This window comes from Podarcis bocagei (genome assembly GCF_964188305.1).
Source record: "Podarcis bocagei genome assembly, chromosome: 10".
Classification (NCBI taxonomy): Eukaryota; Metazoa; Chordata; class Lepidosauria; order Squamata; family Lacertidae; genus Podarcis; species Podarcis bocagei.
This window is the reverse complement of record NC_138135.1, coordinates 9205285-9226301: the sequence shown is the minus strand read 5'-3', so window position 1 is coordinate 9226301 and position 21017 is coordinate 9205285. Positions and strand designations below refer to the sequence as shown.

At 43.5% G+C, this 21017-nt stretch overlaps 1 protein-coding gene across 2 annotated transcripts in view; it reads left to right on the top strand.

Annotated features, from left to right (window-relative positions):
- Positions 1-21017, top strand: part of EXOC4 (exocyst complex component 4) — a 353985-nt gene that overhangs the window by 117409 nt on the left and 215559 nt on the right. Inside the window, exon 10 of one of the 2 annotated variants that reach the window (XM_081209900.1) lies at positions 5273-5542. The exons of the other annotated variant lie outside the window; for it this stretch is intronic. Within the exon in view, the coding sequence (XP_081066026.1) occupies positions 5273-5364 (92 nt within the window). The 3' untranslated portion in view covers positions 5365-5542. Of the gene's footprint in view, positions 1-5272; positions 5543-21017 lie in introns of those variants that run through there. 2 annotated transcript variants of the gene reach the window in all.

Sequence of the window (21017 nt, the reverse complement as noted above, 5' to 3'; positions counted from 1 at the left end):
TCTGAGAATATTCAGAGTTTTCCTGTGTTCTGCTTCCTAGGGAGGAAGCTGTCAGCCTTTCTGTGATGTGCAGAGGTATGCTGTTCATATGTATGAGCATTCATATCCCAGTGTACTAACTAATGCTCATGCTGCTATATAATCATTCACATTTTACCTTGTGAGGTAAGCTAGGCTGAAAAGTAATGACCATTCCACCCAGTGAACTTTGTGAAAGAAGCTGTTTGTGGCCCCCTAACCTGCCTCTTCTCACCCCTCCCCCTGATCTTGGTCTGGTATGTCTGCACATCAAGAAAAGTATTTGGAGCTTGCCTCACAAGAAATGTTACAGCATTTAATGCAGATGACTTGCAATATTTGGAAGTGAATGGAAGGTAACTTAGAATTGTGCAAGGGAAAAACAGCCCCAAATGCAAACTTTAATTCAGATTATCTGGAGCATTCAAGAAGTGGAGCTGGTATAATGCTTGCTTATATATCCATGCCAGTGAGTTACATTCAACAGCAGCTTAGTCAAGAGTCATGGGTGATTACATTGGAAGAGACTTTCTGTGTCTGACCAAAGGGCTATTCCAGCATTCATTCTCATAGTGGAGAAGAGAATACCCCAGTGAGAAGCTCACAAGGATACAAGCGTAGTAGCTAGGGCCAGCCCTGCTATTAGTCAGGCTGCTGCCTTCATCACTAGATGCAGGGAGTGTAGCAAGCTGTTGGGAAGACAGAGCTGTGTGTGCCACACTGGCTGCTCTACGCCAGCTAAACTAGCCTTCTGCTCTCAGGAATAGTGGAAACTATTGTCCCATCACTAGTGAGGAAGACTCAGCTGCTGCCTTGTTTGTGTTCTGTATATGCAGTGAGGGAGGGTCTTGTTCTTCACTCCAGGCAGCAAAACTTGTGCTGGCCCTGGCACCAGCAGTCTCTGATCATGATCCCCATCCACTGCTTTTCAGAGGCATTTTGTCTCTGATCCTGCGGGTTATATATAACCACTATGACCAGCAGCCATTGCCCTCCATGAATTTGTCTCATCCCCCTTTAAAGCCATTGAGGTTGGCAGCCACCACTATAATCTTATGGGAGTGAATGCCATAGTTTAACATTGTGCTGTGTGAAGAAGTGCTTTCTTTTGTGTCTCTGGAATCTTCCAGTGTGGACAGTCACAGGCTCTAATACTATGAAAGCAAGATAAAAAAAAATTCCCCATCTACTTAACACCATTCCTAGTTTTATACACCTGTATGATATCCCCCTTACCCTTTTTCTAAATGAGAAATTCACAGATCTTGCAGCCTTTCCTCATAGGAAAGTTGCTCCAGCCCCTTGATCATTTTGGCTACTGTTTCCCAAACTTTTTCCAGCATGACAATGTCCTTTTTGAGGTTGGAAGTTTTATTTTCAATCCCTTTCCTAATGATCCCTAACATGGAATTTGCCTTCTTCACAGCTGCTGCACACTGAGTTGCCATTTTCATCAAGTTAAGCACCGCAATCCCAAGATCCTTTTCTTGGTCACTCACTGCCAGTTCAGAACCCAGAATATTAGGATTTTTTCTTTTGCTTCAGGGTGCATCATTGCAAAATTTGGTCAGCCAAGATTTAGATCAGAGCTTTCCAAACGGTGTGTCGTGTATGTAGGTGTTTCTCATGAACGCTCCCCATACTCTTTCCGGGGCTGGAAAGGGGTTAATTTAACCCCTGGTTTGCTAATAAAACTGAATTACCATGTTGCAAAATGATGCATGTTTAAAAAGTGTGTCACCAGCATGAAAAGTTTGGAAAGCTCTGGCTTAGATAATAAACATCTTAACTATTAATGGAGGCTGTGTTTATAACTTTACCTTTGCTAGATAAAAATGTTGATTAATAGTATATTTTCAGGGCATCCTTCCTCTATGTTGGGTTTCAAGTGAAATCAACATGCCGAAGGAGAGATCCGGTTACTAGGATGTGTCTTGCAAGCAAGTTGCATGTTTTTGTCAAAGCCAGTGTGAATCTGAGATTTTCGTTAGATACAGCAGGTGATATTTCTGTTCTAAGTCACCATAGGGAACCCAAGTCATTTTCCACACCGATGCAGTGCTCTCATATCAGTTTGCCAACTAAGTCCATGAAGAAAGTTCATGCGGTGAGAGAATTTGAAGAGCCTCAGGGGGGCACAAAGAGGCAGGGAAAGCAACCGGCAGGTTTCCACCAATATTTAGTCTTCCCAAGTTCTGGAAGATAATTGCAAGGTTCTCTTGACAACTTACTTCATGAACCAAGAACAGAACAGCTGAGTCTACCTGGTTGCAAAGCAGTCTGCCCTTTTCTCTACCACCTTCTTGTGCTAGCTTTTTCTATGTTCAGGGAATTTTTGAAGCGCCTTCAGAAATTTAGTTCCCTGTGCCTGCAGTGGGATATCGTAAAGTTCAGAGCAGACACTGATTTTGCTGAGCATGTAGTTCAGGCCTTGTTTATAGGGAATGGCATTCCCAGGAAGAACCCACCTCTTCTGCAAGGCACAATCTATTGTGGCTCATGCAATTGGTGTTAACCAAGAACAGCAGCAACAAAAAAAGGCAGCCTAGGACAACCATCTGTGTTCTCTGGTGACACAAACTGCTTTTGACGTTTGGAGTAATGAAAATTCAGTTCAGCACTCTTAGAGTTGCGCATGATAATACGCTGTCATTCAGAGGAGATAGGGAGGGGGAAGGAAGGACTGATGTGTTCTTGTCTCATTTTTAAAGAGGCATTGTGGCAGGTGGATGCCCTAAGTTTTGAAAAGGAACCTCAAAATGGCAGAACAATTTAAATGAAGAGCTCTTTCTGCCTTGAGGAATGCAGCTAGGGGACTTTCTGTTCTCTCGAGTGTCTTGGTTGCTCCCCACCCCATCAAAATCGGAGCTTTATTTGAGGTTGGGGCAGAGGGATTGCTCCTCTTCGCTTTGGCTGTGTTAATGCAATAATCTCATTCAGACCTTAGAAGCCCACTTATTATTTCCTCTGCGTGCGATTTTTCTAGTGTAGCAGATTAGCAGCAACCGTCTCTTCAAAGGCTATCCAATCAAGAAGGGGTTATTAAAACCAGGGCGCTTTATGACTGAGAATTAATTAGAGCAGCATTTTCATGCAAAACATCCAATTTTTTGATTAGCAATGGAGCAGGGTCACAATTAACACTCTAGGAAGCTTAAATTTCCGGTATTTTGATTTTCAGGAAATGAGATTATCAAACAGAGGTCAGATAACTTGACAGCAAAAGAAAAGGGGGCGGGAAGGAAGAAAAGAGAAACAGAATCTATATGTAAGGAATTAAATTGTTTATCCATGTGCTGCAGAGATTGCTTTTAAGTCTGTAAGAATTCTGTTTTGGTGATAGAAGAGCTCTTCCTTCCTTCTTCCAGATGGGGGTTATTTAGACAGGAAGTTCAAACTCCCTCTGGTGGGAAGAGCCTAACACAGCTTCTATCTTGTTTTTGCTGACAGGCCTGGACTTTCCTATACCCCCCCAGCCCCCCCAAATAATTTGTTGCATTCCATATCCAAGATGGCTACAAGGCTAACAAACACCTCTAGCCGAGGAAGCCCAACATTGTCATGAACTCATCCTGGGCAAGAGGTGGCTGCTTGCCTTTCAACTCTCATTGAACTAAGATATGGGAAGCAGCAAGCTGTAGACAGCAGCACTTCCTGTCTCTTGGCCAGAGGACACAAATGCAGCAGCCATACTGAGTCCTAGCATGGGGGACTTCCCTCAGGGTGGTTGTGACTGGGCTCTAGTCTCAGGCCAGAGAGGCAGCTGAGTCCAGGAGTTAAGGGAGCTCATGACTTCTAGACCAGTGTTTCCCAACCTTTTTTGGGCAAAGGCACACTTGTTTGATGAAAAAAATCTCGAGGCACACCACCATTACAGCCCCGTGACGTCAGCGCGCAGCGTCGCGCCGGGAGGGACGCACGAAAGTGTAAGTTTCAATTTTTTCCCTCCCCCTTGCCGGGGAACCTCCAAGCTTTGGGGGTGGGGGGGGAGGCAGCAAAGCGAGGCAGGAAGGAGAGCGCGGCTTGGCTGGGTGAGCTTTGGCAGGGGCAGGGAATGAGAGCCGTGAGGCGGGCGCTGCGGACGGAGGCGCTGCCCGCCGAGCTCGCAGGCAGCCAGGCAGGCAGACGGCGAGAGCCCCACGCTGGGCGGCCTCTCCTCGCCGCCGCCACCCCGCCTCTCGCCGCCCGACTCACCCGCCTCCCTCCAGGCAACATCTCGCGGCACACCAGGCAACATCTCACGGCACACTAGTGTGCCGCGGAACAGTGGTTGGGAAACACTGTTCTAGACACCACCCTCTCCTCCTCCAATAGTGCTGAATGCAATCTCCTGTAGAAATTTTTGGAGCTGTGCCTCAGAGGAGGAAAATGGCTGAAGTTAACAACCTGGTGGGCAGCCCCTGTGAAAGCAGCCGCAGCCCTCAGTGTGGCATCAGTGATGCAATCCAGAGATGGGCCTGCTATATGTACCAAGTAGGCACCTCAATGTGAGATCTTTTTTTGATGGGGACTATTCTCAACCCCGCAGTGATACCCGTGATAGCTTTTTAATACTAATGGAACTAGATGGCTGATGCTTAATATCAAAGAGCTTGCAGAGCGACTTTCAAGCTGATTGCTAGGAGAAAAGTGACTGGAACTGGACAAGGGATCTGGTTTGGGGGGACTGATCACTAGGGGGTAAGAGTGAAAACATTTCTGTCTGAATGGGAAGGATGGACAATGAGCTTGAGTCAAAGAGTCCAAAGAGCCAGCACTGCTACCACACATCCCATGTGAGGATATTCTCTTTTACTGAGAACATAATGTTGGTACAGTACTTGCTGTGCATATTCATTTTTCTCAGAGCTTGGAGGGTGCCTTGGTCCTTCTAGAGTTGTTTGTTTCATATGAAATTATTTTTGCCTGTGATTTCTTTGAAGCTGAAGAGAAGCCCAGTTCCTTTTCTTGAGTTAGTCAGCCATAGTCAGTGTCCTGGGAATGATCCTTTTTCCTGCCTTCCTGTATTCTCTTTCTTGCTGGGGCTGCAGGTTGAACAGTTGTTGCAAGCTTTGCCTCCTCATGGTTCACATTTTAGAATCTGCAGCTCTCCAAATTAGCTGGGGTATCTCCTGCTGGAATTCATCTAGGTTTCCTGTTTTGCATACCCTCCCCCAAAATATCCAAAGATAGCTACTGTGTGGAATAAATCCATCCAAAGATGTCCACTGTGTAGAATGAATATTCATGATACCTTATTCTTTTTCTTGTTTAGATTATGTGGGGAGGGCACCTGCTTTCAAAATGGCTACAGAGGATTCACCCTTTCTTGATAAGCAAAGCATCTTCTGCATTTTTCGCGTCTGAATTACAACAGCATTGCCTTATTAGACAACAGCTGCTGCTCTGCATTTTCCGGCAGACAGACACCTTTACTGAGATTCCTCCTTCTGAACACTCAAAATATTGATAGCCTTTTGGGAAGAAGGAGCCTTTCTATTGACACAAAGCTTTCTCTCCGTGTGTAAGCATTTATGACTTCAGCCATTTTCTGATCTGTAGTTCCTATCTGGAGCTGTTGCTTATTAAAAATAAACAAACCCCAACTCTTTCCAAGGCCTAAGTGTCTGTGATAAGGAGCAGGACAACTTAATCCCTGCTGTGTAACACACAGAGCTGGCTTAATTGCTGTCGAAAGGTGCAAGCAGTCGAAAGCTTTACCTTGGGAGCTTTTCTGCAGTACTGTTAGTGTCTCAACTTCAGAATTTGGGAGCACAATACCGTCTGGAACAGATACCCAGTATGGGCTGCCAGAAAGTGCTGCCAATAGAGACCACCTCATGTTGCCAGAAATGTGATACCCCAACAGGGAGGAATACCTTGTTGTTTATGGTATAAGACAAGACTATAGAAAGACCAAGTTGGAATTTCGCCATACATATGCATTATAAATCTTGATGGGGTCAGGGAAGAAAGAAATGTGATATCTCAAGCGGGAAGTTAAATTACTTTGGTTTTAAAAAATGGCCGTGAGTGAAGTAGCTAAGAGACTGAACGGTGAACCAGGAAATCCTGAGTTCAAATCTAGTATTTGCCGTGAACTATGGGTCAGCCCCTTAGATGGTATGGGGCGTCAATAGCGGAGAGCTTAGCTGTTGAATGAAGGACAGCATTTAAATACTTGAAGGTCAAATTTCATTGAAAATATTTATTAGAAGCTTCTAGCTGGAGGAGACTCTTGAGAGTCCCATGGACTGCAAGAAGATCAAACCTATCCATTCTGAAGGAAATCAGCCCTGAGTGCTCACTTGAAGACTCGGTTGCTGTTGTGAGACTCGGAACTTTATGTCTCCATCCTACCTATGTTTAAATTGGGAGGCTCAGTTATGAATCTCTGGATTTGGAAGTGTACTATTTTGGGGTATTGAGGGTGGGCTTTCTGGTTAGGAAGTGGCCTCAAATGCCCTTATTAAAGTGCTCCTGTCAAACTTTTTCATTGCTATCGTGCTGTGGCTAAAAGGTGCTCCTATTGAAACTGATTTGAAATATTCACCATTCATTTGTTGTTTTTGCCTTTTTAATGCTCTCAAAGCATTTTGAGGTGTGTGCAGCAACTCCCCCGGAGTTGAATGTTAGACCTTCCATTTCACTCAAGTGTAGAAAAATGAAGATATTCCCCTCACTGCACCATTCTGTTCTTATCTCTGTCATGCCTCATGTTGTGATTTGAGACACGTCCTTGGCCTTCTGGCCTCGTGGGATTTAATTTTTCTTAATTAACCTCAAGGACTTGCCATGCACCACCTCTGGAGTTTATCCATGTTCCTGTCCTTTGGCGTTTGTGTGAATTGATTTTCCTTTATCCTGACTAAGGCTGCAATTCGAAGCTCACTTACCTGGAAGTAAGCCCCAGTGGATTCAATAAGATTTACTCCTGAGTAGACATGGTTAGGATTGCACAGTTAGAAAAACCACAGTCAGGAAACGAACAGATTTATAAAGACAGCGGCTAGGATACTTCATGCACAAGGCGGCCCCTTGTTGGTTGGAATGAAAAAGCAGCATTTATGCTGATAGTGTTATATTCTGTGAACCGCCCTGAGACCTCTGGGTTTAGGCGGTATATAAAAATTCAATTAAAACTACTACTACTACTACCACCACTTCAGGGATTCGGGTGGCGCTGTGGGTAAAACCTCAGTGCCTAGGACTTGCCAATCGTATGGTCGGCGGTTCAAATCCCCGCGGCGAGGTGAGCTCCCGTCGTTCGGTCCCAGCTCCTGCCCACCTAGCAGTTTGAAAGCACCCTTAAGTGCAAGTAGATAAATAGGTACCGCTTTATAGTGGGAAGGTAACAGCGTTTCCATGCGCTGCGCTGCGCTGGTGCTGGCTCGCCAGAGCAGCTTCATCACACTGGCCACGTGACCCGGAAGTGTCTCCAGACAGCGCTGGCTCCCGGCCTCTTAAGCGAGATGAGCACGCAACCCCAGAGTCGGTCACGACTGGCCCGTACGGGCAGGGGTACCTTTACCTTTTACCTTACTACCACCACTAATACTACTACTACTAATAATAATAATGTAGAAACACACACACATAATCTCCATAACCTTCATAGTCTGTTCTTCCAGCTGGTCTTGGGAGCTGGAAAGCTTGCCAAGGTAACTGGGCCATTTGAACTCAATGCCTTTTGATTTGCTTCCTGAGTCAAATCCAGCAAGTGCTCTGCGTAGCAGCAACTGTGGCAAGCCCTTCCTTTGGTCACAAGTGGCCAGTCATAGGATACAGATATGAGTGTCGATGGTGTTGAGCTTGTCCTAGGCAGACAGAGTCTCTAACAGACCATGTGGCGACTGCTGCTCAGACTCTTGAGTTTGTATTCATGGTGGCTGATTTATGACTCTCCTGCTCTTTGCCTCCAGCCCTTCCTTCTCATTAATACATATATTACCAATGCATCACTTCTCCCTCCTGCTTTGCTTTCTCCTTTTTAGTCTTGTCCCTCAAGGTGCTTGGGTTGTGGGTCTTCAGTTAGTAGGAATTGTCTCATGCCTGAGTGCAGGATCTCTTCGTTCGGCTGAAAACTTTTCTCTGCCGTGAAAGTAGCTGGAAAATGAGTGTGTCAGTCCAAGGCCCATTCAGATCTTACCCACAACACAATCCCACAGTCTTTGTAAAAAGCCCCCTAGCTCTTGTGGAATCTCAAGGTGGTGGTGGTGGGGACTTTGCTTTTGCTTTCTGGTTTCAAAAAATGCTCCAGAAACTATCTACTCCATCTTCTCACAGGTTCCCCACAATTTTCCTCCAGGAACCATAGAACCATAGAATTGTGGAGCTTATGGGACTATCTAGTTTAACCCCTTGCTATGCAGGAATATTCAGCTGTCCCATATGGGGATTGAACCTACAACCTTGGTGTTACCATCACCAGCTCTAACCAGCTTAACTGCCGCTAATAGAGTCAACTGGGGAAAACTCTCTGCCTCATTTCCTATCCAAGCCAGTCATTTTTGCTGTTTGAAAAAAATGTCACATGGTGGCACAACATGTTTCTGTAAAACTCCTTCCACTAACCCTGCTTATGACTATTTATTCTGAGTGACTTGCAAGGGCTGTTACTAGTGCTAGTTGTGCTTCCCCTTGTGTAAGGGGAGCAGTTTAAACACTCGTTAATGTTTCTGAATTCTGGGCTAATTGCATGACAATATTATAATAAAGACTTGATGGTCTGAAGCTTGGAATTTCTAAAATGATATCAAAACTATTGTAAGTGATTAGGAGCTTGGATTGCTTCCCGTGTTCCTCTCTGGGAGTTTTAATTGCCATGATCAAGCAGTTGTATTTGACTTAATTGTCATCCTCAGCTACTGGAGAGTCTCCCTAGTGTAAAAGCTGCATGTTTGTTGCAACAAATACATGTCAGCAACTGTAACAAAATGACACTTTCTCTGTGTTTAATGAATATGGAAGTATTTTTGGAGGGCCTCTTCCCTAGATTTAAAGATGCATTTCTCATTTGGTGGTAGACTAGTAAACAGTACAGTAAAACTCAGGAGGCTTTTTGCATCTGTCAGTGTGCCCACTAGTGAAGAGGCTCAATGGGTTCATTAATAAGCAGTTACCTAGAATTCTTGTGAAAATGAGGTTTTTAATTTGGTCACCACCCTCTTGTCCATTGAGGCAACAGGACCTGGGAGGTTATAATCTGTTTGGTAATATGTGTTTTAAAAATACCCTCAGAAGACCAGTAAATAAATTTCAGTTTATAGAGTTGGAATGGACCCCAAGAGTCATCTAGTTCAATTCTGAGGGAATCTGTTCCACTATTGGACAGCTCTTACTCTCAGAAAGTTATTCCTGATGTTTAGTTGGAATCTCCTTGTGACGTTACCATATATGAGAGAGTGCTAGAGGGGAAATAGTTAAATAGGCTGCACAGACAGAACCCAGGGGGTGGAGTCAGTGGGTCTATAAAGGAGTTCTGGGAGGAGTTGAAATTAGTTCGTTGGGAGTTGTGGGTGGGTAGTTGGTTGTTTTTGTGTTGGTTGGCTGGTTGGGAAAGGCAGTTGGTAATAGAGAGACAGTTAGGGCAGTTGGTCCTTGAGTGTGGGGTGGTAGAAGAGATAGAGAGAGGAACATAAGAATAAGAAAGTAAAGAGGAACACTGTTTGGAATGCCGTAATAGTTTTGTTTTAAGTCTGAAATAAAATACACTCTTCTTTATGAATTGAAAAGCTGACTGAGACTGAAGTGATTTTACCAGGGAGGACCTGGTTGGTGGCAGCGGATTAGTGGTGTATGGGTCAATAGTCCGTGAGACGACCGGGGGGTGGGGTGGGCTCCGTACGAACGCCACACTCCTTTCTTGTCATCTGAATCCATTGGTTTGTATCCTAGCCTCTGGAGCAGGAGAAAGCAATCTTGCTCCATCTTCCATGTGATCGCCTTTTAGATATTGAAGATCTCCTCTCAGTCTCCTCTTTCCCAGGCTAAGCATACCCAACTCCTTCAACTGTTCCTCATAAGGCTTAGTTTCCATAAAAGCATAAAAGTATCAGGGAGAAATCAAAAGCACATTATACATAAAAGAATCTTGGAGAAGGGACAATATGAAAATTTATTTATTTTATACAATTTATATACTGCATTATTCTAGAAAAAACCTCAAAGTGGTAAAGTAGCCGTTATATACAAAGATTGCTATATGCAAGATTAACTTAACTGCCAATGAATCCTACATTGGCCCACCTAAACTCCACTGATTCTCTAGTTAAAGTTTACTGCATAATTCCAGCTGTCCTAGCTAGATGGTCTTTTAAGTTTGGGGTAACATAGCTCCCAGTCCTGAGAAATAAGCAGTTATGCTATTAAATGCATATTACTAGAAATCAGAGTATAGGATCACTGGAACTAAAAGGCCATCTAGCTCAAAAATCCACCTGCTAAACCTTCTTCCTCCACCTTCCAAAATAACCATATGCAACTGAGGCAGCAGTGCAGTGCAGACAGAAAGCAGATGCACCAAAGACTCCTATTAAGTAAGCAGAAAATGATTTTGTCATGATGAGCAATATTCAGAATTTTGTACACTCTGTATGTATACTCCTCTTCCTGGTTTCTTAATTTTAAAAGTAAGTTTCAAGTCCTTACAGCCGAGGTAGAGAACAGTAAGTTTGAGGAATCGTAGACAGTGTTTGTTAAAATCTCATAAGCTATATGGGGGATCTGAACGGGACTTCCAGCTGCTTGAGTGCTGTTGGGTTTCAGTGCTTTGCATAGTTTCTTACCTTCCTCTGTTGCTAGTGGCAGCAGAGTGGATTGTGGAAAATAAGGAAATCTGACTTCATCAGTAATTTGACAGAAAAAAGAGGAACATAACATGCAGCCTGATCCTTTGGATTCAGTCCAGCTGTCAAAATGTTACCCTCATGAAACTGTACACACTCTGCAAACACCAACACCTCTGTACTTTATGCCAGAGTTACCCAAATCCAGCTCCAAGATAGAACCAAATTCTGATACCTGTATATGCACATGTATTCTTGGAGGTCATTCAGTTATGCTCCCACCAGCTGAATGCTATGCAGAGTGCTTCCTGGACTCCTGGCAGCACACTGCCAAACTTCCATGAGATTGAATGCAGGGAGAGTGTTCTAGGACTTTCCCCCTATTCCTCATAATAAGGCGTTGGATGCAAATGTTAGTGGCTAAGCAAATTCAGATACTTTTAAATAAAAGTGTGTGGAGTTGAAATTATGGGTTTGATTGTCTTCATTGGGAGTTAATAACAGACTTTTAGAAAGGCAATGTGGTGGAGAGGAGTGCTGGCAAAATTAAACCAACTAATTTTGGTGCCTGGAGATCCTGTTTAAAACAATAATAAATAATAAATTAGCTGTGGAGTTCTGCAAATGAATTATGTTACAGGCTCAACGTTTTAAGCTCTTCAGAGTCCAGCCAAATAAAGGTGTAATAGAGAGTTAATGGTTGCCTACTCTTGTCATTAAATAGCTATCTACCTTTTAGTGGCAAGAAAGAATAGCCTCCAGGTTGGGAGGCAGGGAACACTTCTGAAGGCTGGAAGTCACAGGTTGCCTTCCTTTTTGAGTGTCAAATGTACCACAGATGACTAGCAGAGGTCTTTATATAGCTGCCAACATCAGTAAACACAGCTAAAATCCACAAGCATTCAGTGTCTCGTGCATTATGTACTTTGTTGGTCTTTCTTTGAGGAATTCTAAGACTGTTTCTGGGTGAATGAGTTCTTTCCTTTTCTCTTGTTCTAGTGCGGAGCTTTCCAAGCTGTGTGTTGTGACACGTTAGTGTGTCGGCTTCAGAGTGCAGGTGTGTTGTGTGGCGCATCTCCCAGGGCTGGAAAGGGGTTAGTTTAATCTCTGGTTTGCTAGTAAAACGGAATCACTGTGTCGCGAAATGATGCATGTCTAAAAAGTGTTTTACAAACATGAAAAGTTCGGAAAGCTCTTTTCTACTGCCTTAGAGGGGCGGAGCAGAGGAAGGGAAGATAGCTGAGGTAGATAGCTGAGGTTCAGGACCAAGGACAGCTCCCTATGGAGCTCTCATCAGAGTTATGTTGGTAGCAATTAAACAGGTGAGCTCGCACCAAAATGTTGCAGTGTGGGGGCACTCCTTTTTAAGAATCCAGTCAGACAGCTATGCCAGGATAGTTCGTTCCATTCCTCACCATACAGACCAGGCTGCTGGCCTGATTAATTATATGCTGGCTTTGCTTATTTGCTTTCCTGCCCACCCCTTATCTGCCTTGCCTTGCTATGCCAGGCGGTGGCTCCGCTTGGTTCCAATCTGCTGGCTGCCTTTCAAGCGTCTCCTTGACTGTGCCTTCACTCTGCCAGCTCTGAAACTGAATCATCTGTTTCCCCCAGTTTCATGAATGTACAATTTTTGCATGAAATCTTAGAACAAGCAGGGATTCCTTAAGAGTCTCTCCCACCCCTCTGTGTTTGTGTGTGTGGTTTTAAGCAGAAAAATACTACTCAGGAATGTGCATATGTGTTGGAGAACATGCACTCATTAGTAACTATCCAGGAGTTCTGTACAATAGTGAGGGTGCATTTTTTATTATTATTATTATTATTATTATTATTATTATTATTATTACTACTACTACTATTATTATTATTATTATTTCGCTGTCACTTTGACACTGGCATACATTTGAGCTGGGGATCCTGAGGGCAGACTGAGAGAATCCAGTGGATCTGGTGCAAACACTGGCTTTTGTGTTCTCAGACGTAAAGTGTTTGCTGCTGCCCTGCTTCCTGTTGTGCCCCAGCAGCTGCAGCCGAAAGTGCTAGCATAGCCTAACACAGTTAGATGCTGAAATCTTGGCCATTAATTGCCTGCCAGGGTGCCTAAGGTTGCACAGTGTTCCTCTGATAGCACTTGTCTGCTTGCTTTCTGGTGTTACCAAGGGAACCAGCCAGAATCATCCCCGGTCAAATTTGTGCAGCTCTGTTCACTGCAAATGAACAAGATCCTGTGCTAAGCTGAGGGAGTGGAAGAATTGGGGAGTGAGCAGGTTGTGGAGAGCATGTGAAAGGTTAATGCTCTGGCCCCTATATTTAGGCAGGCACTGGGAGCAGGCACTGCTGTTCATGAACATCCAGAACATAATGTAGGCAGGCCCAACTTATTAATTAGCCTTGGTGACAGTCTTGGTTCCTTGCTTTTCCACAGCCATAACCCTTAGGCTTAGTAATTGACTCTTGGTGCAGAAAGGGACATGAACAGGGAAAGGGTAAAGGGGAGTATTCATAACTTTATTTGTGTTTCACAATTCAAACCATGCTCAAAGTAGCTTACAACATGGAAAAATTACATGGCTACAACATAACAGAAGCAGTAATGAACAATGAATAAAATGTTAAAAAACACACAACCAAACTGAACAATTTTCACATAAATCACAGGAGGATCTAAAACAAATACAGTGGTGCCTCTGGTTGTGGACGGGATCCGTTCTGGAGGTCTGGTTGGATCCCGAGGTTTCCACAACCTGAGGACTGTTTCTGCTCATGCGCGTGCGCCAAAACCCGGTAAAATACTTCCGGGTTTGCCGCTTTCGTATCCCGAAGTTTACGTAACCAGAGGGTTACCTAACCAGAGGTACTACTGTATACACAACAACAACAACAACAACAACCCCCCACCAAAAAATCCCAAACAGCACCCAAGCCCAAGAAAATATGTACAATATCTAGTAAATAGGTTGAGATGGAAGTTAGGTGAAGGCATACCAGCTGGGAAATGAGAAAGAATTTGGCTTATGAGTAGGGCTTTGGGCATGGATTTACTGGTCCATATAATTCAACAATGAAACAAAACCTTTTGCGTGATTATTTATTTCCTCCTCCTGCGTTCGCCTCCTCCCGCCTTCACTGCATCTCTTCCATAACCTTAAAATGTACATTTAAAAAAGCACAAGCAATATTAAATGTAATGTAAAAGCAGGAGTGGAGCACTTTGGGAGCAAAGCAATCTCATCTTAATGTACCTGTTGATGAGCTCTAAATTGGCTTTGGCCATCCAGGCAAGCCTTGTTGTTGTTGTGAACATAGTAGAAAGCAGCTCACTGGAAACCTTAGCTCGGTATTCTGTGGCAATGTAAAAAGGCAAATTCAGTGTTGGGAGGAAAATATAAGAGGAAAATACTCTAATACCATTATAAATTCAGTATACCCATAACTAGAAATATTGTGTGTGGTTTTGGATGCCCCATCTCAAGTTCCAGAATTAATTGCCACAGGATGTAATGATAGCTATTGCCTCAGATTACCCTTTTATAAAAAAAATTGTCACTCATGGGCAGGTTAGTTCTATCAGTGGCTGCCATTAGGCTGATTTAAATGGATCCTCCATCTTTTGGAAGGGAGGAAAGTCAGGTTGTGCCCTGCTTTGAGAACTTCCCAGGAGGACCTGGCTAGCCCCTATTGGAGACAACAAAGTTCCGGACCAGGTGGACCTTTTGGTCTTGACCCAGCATGACATTTCTCACCATCTAAAAGTGCAGCATTTTACATACCTTCTGAACAAGCTAATGGAGGCTTTATATAGCAGAAGCTGCTGGCTGTTGAAGCTGTCCTTGAGAAAGAATGATAAGTGCTTGTTCCAGTACTGAGAGTACATTTGAGTGTCAAGGCTCTCTTATTGATTTCTGCCTTAACTTAAATCAAGATACAGTTCTGCTTGTTCTGCTGGCAGTGGAGGAAAATGACTCTTGACAAAGAGTATCTGCATAGGCTTCACTTTTGGGAAGGGGCTAATGGGGCTAAGTTCTACTCTTTGGGCTTTGGACTTGTTCCTTCATGTGTCTGTCTGTGGGTGGTATGTATAGAAATCATAATGAGGTTCCAAGTTTTTAAGGTTAAGCTGTTATCTCCGGCTTAACTCTTGTCATCTGCAGTTAGAGGAAAGAGGTAGCAGATGCATAAACAAGAAATCCAAGGCTATTGGGTGAAGAAATTTAAAGAAATGAAGCCTTGGCTTGTAGCTTTGTGAGTTGTCTCGGGGTTGACTGCTGTAGGCGCATCTATTGCATCTGGTTATGAAGCAGTTGTTCCTCAGCACAGCCAGTAGTCCTCTGAATAGATCAAGCGTAATGAAATATTCATGCAAGACTTTGCTTCATGTCCCTCCACAATCAGAAGTCAGAAAGAGATGGGAAAAGGTCTTTTCAGCAATGGCCTCCAAGCTATGGAACTCCGTCCCCTGAAAGCTTCAAATGACCACTACAAATTCTTAGCTGAGCTCTAAGGACAGTTGTATTTCAACAAGCTTTTGACCCTGCTAGATTTACCCTTAATGCTATGGCGTGCTCTCTTATTTTTACTTCTCTGCTTCTTAAAAAATTAATTGCTTTATGGTTGTGCACATGAAGAAACATAGATGACGCCCTTGAGGCAAGCCACCAATCTACCTAGCCCAATGTTGCCTATTTCAGCTGTCTGTGGCTGTCCAAAGTCTCAGAAAATGCGAGCTCTTTCACAGACCAGTTTTAGTTGAATGGACTAGATTTGAAAAAAGTGCCGCTTAAATACATGGAAAGCTTATTTTCTGCCATATCCCATCGTCCATGAGCAATAAACCCTGAACTCCCTTTAGACTGTCATAATGAATTTTCTACTTTTCTTCATAATCACCACGGTCTCTTTCTGTATTGTACGGTTCCCTCACAATGGGCGGCAAGGCAGTTGGCTCTCTTCTGTTACACCAGCCTTCCCCAACCTGATGCCCCCCAGATGTTTGGGAAGCAACCCCCTTCAGCCACAGCCAGCATGGTCTTTGGGGAAAGATGCATTGCACCAAGTGATCGCTTGTGTGAGCTCAACCTGAATCTGCAAGCTTTGCCAGAGAAAGGATATGTGAGTGCAATCAGGGAATAAAGCTTGAAAGAAAACCTTACCTGTAAGGAATAGCTGGCTAATGGAAGCAATTCCCAAAGAAGCTGATGGAATTGATCATGGATTAGGTAAGCGTACATCAGGGATGGCTGAAGTATAATTAGTGGAGGTTAAATGGCAGGGTGATGGATGAGAGGAGCTTTTAAGGCACCTTAATATTCTTGGTTGTTGTTTTTTAAATTAAAAATAATCTGAACAATAATATGCAACCTTCACCCATTCTGTGGCTACTTCTCATTTGTCCTTTTGAACATCTTCTAATTATGTACCGTTGAGACTTCAAATGGTAAATAAAAACAACTTTACATGGACTAATACTTCTCCACTTTTTCTGCTAAATGCCACTATTCAAAGAGAGGCAGATATAACCTTGCTCTGTGAGCTGCTGCCTTTGTCATCTTCAACACAGAACTGAGGTATGCCTTTCAAGAGGAGAAGCACACCCTCCCATTTCATTTTAATCACTTATTTTAGAGTTCTGCTATAAAAACCTGTGTTTTGTGAAGTCTGTAACTTCACCAAATTATTTTGGGGATAAGATTGTTCATGTTTGCTTAGCCGCCATGTATTGATTGATTGATTGCTACTAAACAATCATTTCAGCCTTTTTCCTTTAAAAAGTTTCAGGATCTGGTTTCAGGATTGGGGGTTCTAAGCAATGGTGTGTAATGGGGGAGGAATCTGTACCCAGAAATAACTTTGGAGAACTTCATAGAACTTACATGCCAACTGGCCATATCTTTGTTCTTAGGTGTGGACTCTGAATTGCCTTTGCTGTATTAATGTTTATCCAGCAAAATACCCACCAAATGATAGGGATATTTAAGGAAATGTTACTCTACTGCTAACCAATGGCTGAGTGGATGAGCAAATGTGAGATGAGGATGCCAGTGTAATCTGCTTATTTTTTCACATAGATCACAACCTAAAGGCATGGCAATATTTGTTCCAAGTCTCACCTGTTTGACATTCAGTTCCAAGAAATCTAAATGATAGACACAATACAAAGACACTTCTCACCTGGATTAGTTACTAGGCTTTCTCCTGTACTATGTGAACATATATGGCACAATAGGCATTGCTTAACTGTATCTACTCCCAAGTTCTTAACTCTCATTTCTAGGTAGCTGATTTTGTTGGAACACCGCACCCAAACTCCAGGTGTGCTTAACCTACATTTGCCACCCTTGACTTCCAGAGAGGTTCCCTTTTCACTAATGGTAAACCCATTACGTTTCTCTGACTGTGAGACAAGGCATCTTGAATTTACCTCCCATCTGCAAATTAGTTGGGACAACCCTAACCTTCTATTTTTGCTTATCCCCTTTTATAAACAAAATATTCTTTTGTTTGCAATATAATTTTCTAGATTAGCCATTATTAATATTCCTGCTTAAAAATGAATTTACATTTGAATTATCTCATTACTTCTGAACCAGCCAATTATTGTCTCTAGTGAACAAAATAATTATACTTGTGCCTCCAGTGCTCTCAGCGTTTTCCTCAGAGATCCTGAAATATTGACAGCTACTGAATGCTCTGACTGCACAGGTCGCAAAACGTGTGGGCACCTGTGTGAATTGACATGCCTGTGTACATGGCAGAAGGGATGGAGGAAATTTAGGCAGTTAAAACATATGCAGTTACTTGACATGAAATAGGCTGATTGCAAAATAAGCTAAGCTTTTCCAGTACCTTGCATATGTTTTGGGTGAACTATAAGCCGAGTGTTTCATGTTGCTGCTCCCATGCTGTGGAACACTCTTCCAGCACAGATTCAGCAGACATCCTCACATTTGACTTTCATGTGTCCCTTGAAGACTTCTCTTTGTGTGTGTGCAGACAGGCCTTTACAGCTGTTTAATTTTTGATTAGCCAGCCACCTTAATGATGACCTGTGTTTCTAAATTAATTGTTGTTGTTGTTTTAATTTAAGTGTTTAGCAGTGTGCACTACCTTGAAATTTCATGATCCGAAGGTATGGAAATAAATAAAATAAATAATTCAGCACTCTTCTCCCTTCTCGCCACTGTCAGGAACTTTCAGTGCTTGAACTGGGGTTCTTGAGGCAGGAGGCTACAGCCTAAAGGTAATCGGGACTGTTTCACTCAGGCCCTGGAGCCCTCCTTAGGCACAGAAGGGAATTGGAGTGTGCAACCTCAAGATGTGTCCTGGGCAAGACAGCAGGAGGTGTACGGGCTGCCTAACTGTGAAGGCTATGGTGCTTGGCCTTACTCTCTACTCAGAGCAGGGGAGGGAACCTTTTCCTTGCTGTATGTCAGAGTTCAGCTGAAGCTTTCAGCTCCAGCAGCAGACTCCTAGGATAGACCTATTTTAGGTCTGCTTTGTGGTGTGGTTGGTGCTGATACTGGCCTGGCCCTACTAACTTCCTCCTTCGCACCAAACGAAGAAGACTTGGGTTTGACCACTTGAAGCTTTCTTTCAATTCCTGCCTGCCAAGATTTCGTTGAAATCTTGCTTATCCTGATCTCACTAGCAATTCCTTATTTGCCTAAATGCAGTATGTCTCATATATGTGGTCAAAAGAAGATGGTTGGAGAGTAGGGCAGCAAAGCCCAGCCTCTAGAAGAGTATGAATCAGATTGATTGCTCAGGAGGCGATCCCTAGTCCGGCTTCCCTTGGGCAGTGTCATAAAGACACCCAATGGCTGAGTGGGGTTCTGAAGACCAGTAGCAAAAACAAAGAACAGTGGGGGTTATCCTGATTGGAAGAGGTAAGGGCGGAAAGAGACAGAAGGTTTGTCTGTCATGATTTTGTCATTCTGTGTGCTATTAGAGGATGTGCATCTGGATTCATAAATTCATTGTGATAAAAGGGAACATGGTGCTTTTATTCAAGAGAGAGAGAGTAAACTGTACATGAGCAGGATAATTCATATAGCTGTTACTGGGGAACCTCGTGCTGGTGGTTTTTGATAGAAAAGAGCATAATGCAGATGTCTTGCAGGTGTTTACAGTGGGTAATATATATATATACACACAAATGGCTTAATTGCCTTCCTTGTCCTGTGGCTAGTAAATGCTCTGCTTTCATCTGCAACAGAAATAGATTTTAAGCTTGAAGGCTAAGTTCCTTTCTCCTCCTTTTTGTAGCCTTCCACAGTAAAAAGAAAAGAAAAAAGGGCTAATTTTAATCAAGCCTGAGCCCGTCATTCTGGTTCATCATTGTCAACGGTTGCATCATTCCCGTTCATCAATGTCGCATTAGGAGCAAATCCGAACTCTTTGATTATTAAAGTGGATGGAAAATAACAGCTCTCTGTGTGGCCAAATAGCTACTCATCAGCTGGATTTTTTTTTATCGGGCCTGATAGTTAAATGCAAACCTTAATCAAGGGTTCAGAGCTGTTTTCTTTGCTGGCTTTTAACTCTATTCTTGGAATTTCTGTCTCTCTGCCTCTGTTCTCTGTCTGTCTGTCTGTCTGTCTCTCACAGAGAGATACCCTTGAGTGATTTCACCTATGCACACTTTGTATAAGTAGTCAGCTCAGTACATTTCTATATCCATTGTACATAGAAGAAAATGGTTTGTGTCGAGGATTTCATTTTTCAAGAAAAGGAAGTGTAAAGGTCAAGCAGTACAAGAATAGGTATGTGTCACAGTATTATGAGACAACAGGTGAAGAAAAGGTCAAATCAACATCGGTATGAGACCAACTCAGAATGAATTTAACTCTGTTCCCTCCCATCTAGTGGCAGGGATGATAAATAGACATAGCAAGATCAATAAGCACCTAAAGAGGGACTTCCTGTAGTCAGCTAGCCATTCTCAGGATTTGTTGACACAAAGTTCCACAGTGTCAGATTTGCTAATGAGTTTTACACTTGATTCACCATTTGAAAATATTGCCTGGAGTATAATGAATTGAAGGCCTGTTGAATATTCTGGGAGACTGAAATGCTCCCCTACTGGTTTCTGACTGTTTTTCATGTTTGATTAGGAAATGACAATTTTATTCATTCTTAGTTTATGGCAGCAATGGGGTGTGCTTAGGAGCAAGGAGTCTTTGAACCAATATCCTCCTTGGTATTGGTTGGCATCTGTCTGTCTCGGGAGTGACGTCAAACTGTTGGAGAGTTATAGCTCCGGCTGCGGCTGTAGAGACTGATATGGGAGAGACATGTCTTCTTGCAGCTGGGGCAGATGAAGGTGTCTGGTTGTGCTGTTGTAGATGCACCAGGGCATTTCTTCTCTGTGTGTTCCTCCCAGTGGACAGCATGCAAGCCTCCCAGTGTGGTCAGCATGCAAGCCTGGTAGACCTTCATCTTGGTATTTGACCTTAGCATCACATTCTCCCATACCCTTTCGGAGATGTGAGCCATTGCCGTGGCTGCCTTGCCAATGTGCTTGTCCAAGCGTCTGGTCGCCCACGCTGGTATTGGTCTTCATTAGGTTGATAGTAAAGCCATACTCCCTGCAGGTTTGGGCAAAACAGCTGGTGAGTCTCTGTAGCGCTTCCTCGGAGTGGGCTGTCAAGATTGTGTCATCTGTAAACAGCATCTCCCAGATAAGGGCCAGCCACAGTTTTGTGTTGGGGTAGAGACATGCCAGGTTGAACAGACCCCCGCTGCTCCTTGAGTGAAAGTACACAGTGAAGGCATAGGAGAGCACCAGGGAGAAGAATACGCCAAAGAGAGTTGGGGCAAGAACACAGCCCTGTTTCACGTCACTCTTTATAGGAAAGGTATCTGAGGATGAGCTGTCACACTGGACAGTGGTGCACATGGAAGGACGCAATCATCTTGTGAAGCTTAGGTGTGCATCCTCTCTCGTTGAGGAGTATGAAGAGTCCTTTTCCTGGTATAACTTGTGGATAAATTGTCCATGCCCTTACCTCAAGACATTGGATGCTAGCAGTAATGAGGATGTTCTGTACATTATCTAAAAATTGTGTTGTGTGATTCTGCCTTCTGTATCTGCAAGTAGGATGCCTTGGAAGGAGTGTTGGTGTGCTCTCACGGAAGCAGCTACAAATACCGGCATCTTTTCTTGCCAATTAATTCCTGTTCTGGAGTTTCCTTCAAACACCCTGGAGATTGGGAACAAGATTTTTCTTTTTC